The 1,646-nt window shown below is 36.4% G+C and overlaps 1 protein-coding gene across 2 annotated transcripts in view; it reads right to left on the reverse strand.

Moving 5' to 3' along the window:
• Positions 1 to 1,442, reverse strand: part of LOC107749490 (protein shisa-4-like) — an 8,591-nt gene extending 7,149 nt beyond the window's left edge. For both annotated transcript variants that reach the window (XR_001641037.1, XM_016564665.1), the window contains exon 1: positions 1,200 to 1,442. Coding sequence is in view for 1 of the 2 variants with exons in the window: in XM_016564665.1 (XP_016420151.1) it covers positions 1,200 to 1,257 (58 nt within the window). In the remaining variant the exon portion in view is untranslated. The remainder of the gene's footprint in view (positions 1 to 1,199) is intronic.
• Positions 1,443 to 1,646: the final 204 nt, after the last annotated feature.

The following is a 1,646-nucleotide window of genomic DNA, read 5'->3' on the forward strand; positions in this document are numbered from 1 at the left end:
TCTTTAGAGATGGCTTTGAAACCTTTTCTAGCCTGATGAGCAACTACAACTCTTTTTCTGAGGTCCTCAGAGATCTCCTTTGTTTGTGCCATGACACACTTCCTTCAAATTAACAGCTAATCCTAGAGATTCACATAATTTTGCCGCTCACAGATATTTAATATTGGATCATTTTGAATGAATAAATAAATAAATGACAAAGTATATATTTTCATCTCATTTTTGTTTGATTGGGTTCTCTTTGTCAACTTTCAGGACTTGCATGAAAATCTGATGATTTTTTGGGGTATATTTATGCCGAAATATAGACAATTCTAAAGGGTTCACAAACTTTCAAGCAGCATTGTATATACTAAAACAAAGGTTCTGATTCTGAAGGGGAAGCCGAATCCTACAAAACTTGGAGGTTACAGTTATAATATAATATAATATGATATAATATAATAGGTTGTAGTTTGGCCTACAAATTAACAGCATTAACATTAAAAAGCTGGTTTCAATATAAATTTTAAAACATTTGAGGAACTGAAACATTTAGTAATATAATACGCATTTAATATGCATTAATAAATAAAACACAATGTAATGTTATAATAAATTGTACACACAAACAAACACACACACACACACACGCTTATATATTTATAATAAACATTAACAATAACCTAAATAGACAGAGGGGCAATTAATGCGCTATGAGTATATTAATTCATAAGTCCATTGATCATTAATTTAGGATTAGTTAACTGCGTAGACGCTCACTTAGCTAACCCAAATAACGACTGAAGTGCCGCCAAGTAATTTCTTGAATTTGAGTAAAAATCTTTTAAAACATATGAAATTGCATGTAGATCAGTTGACCACTTGCTTCAAGGTCTCAACTCTTGGATAATGTTTCAGTTACTGGTTCTGCAGTGAATGACCTACCAACAGAATGCAGAAGAAAAACAACTGCAGCCTCATGTGAATTTACAAATCTGAGGGGTTTGAGAGCTGTTGCTATAGAAATGACATATTCTGGTTTGTAGCCACGGCAGCTATGTATATATAAATTGCATTAGACAAGAGCTATACGTGGCATTTGAGTAATGCTTTTTTTTTTTTTTGCTTATGAAGACAATACATTATAAACCGAAACATGTTTGTAAGTAAATATTTGCGACAATGAGGCCTATGAAGAAACTACAATATCGTCTTACCCTGCCAAGCCGAGAAAATGATACAGAGGACCGGTATAATGACGGCGTAGAAGGACATGCTGCTTCCAGTACACTTTCCGTTACACCAGACAAAAACGGTTACGTTTGCATCCTTTGAAAAAAGACCTTAAAACGATATAATCTGCCACGACTCGCAGACAGCGGAGCTCCGAATCAAGCGGCTTCGTGATCAACATGCTATCTGAGTGGAATGACACACCGCCCGTGACGCTACACGCCCGCACGCCAAATCTCCAGTACCAGCCTCAGCCTCCTCATTGATAAAATAAATTAAAGGACGTTCACTTCGCCTGGATAACGCTTATATTTCATATAAATTAAAAGTGGAAATGAAGGGAATTATTCAGGAGATTGACAGCAGACGCGCGAAATTCCACGAGGAAAAATGATGCCCGTGGGCTCATGTAGACAGCTCGCCTCGGCCGC

This window comes from Sinocyclocheilus rhinocerous, unplaced genomic scaffold (assembly GCF_001515625.1).
Source record: "Sinocyclocheilus rhinocerous isolate Xijiao unplaced genomic scaffold, SAMN03320098_v1.1 scaffold889, whole genome shotgun sequence".
Taxonomy (NCBI): Eukaryota; Metazoa; Chordata; class Actinopteri; order Cypriniformes; family Cyprinidae; genus Sinocyclocheilus; species Sinocyclocheilus rhinocerous.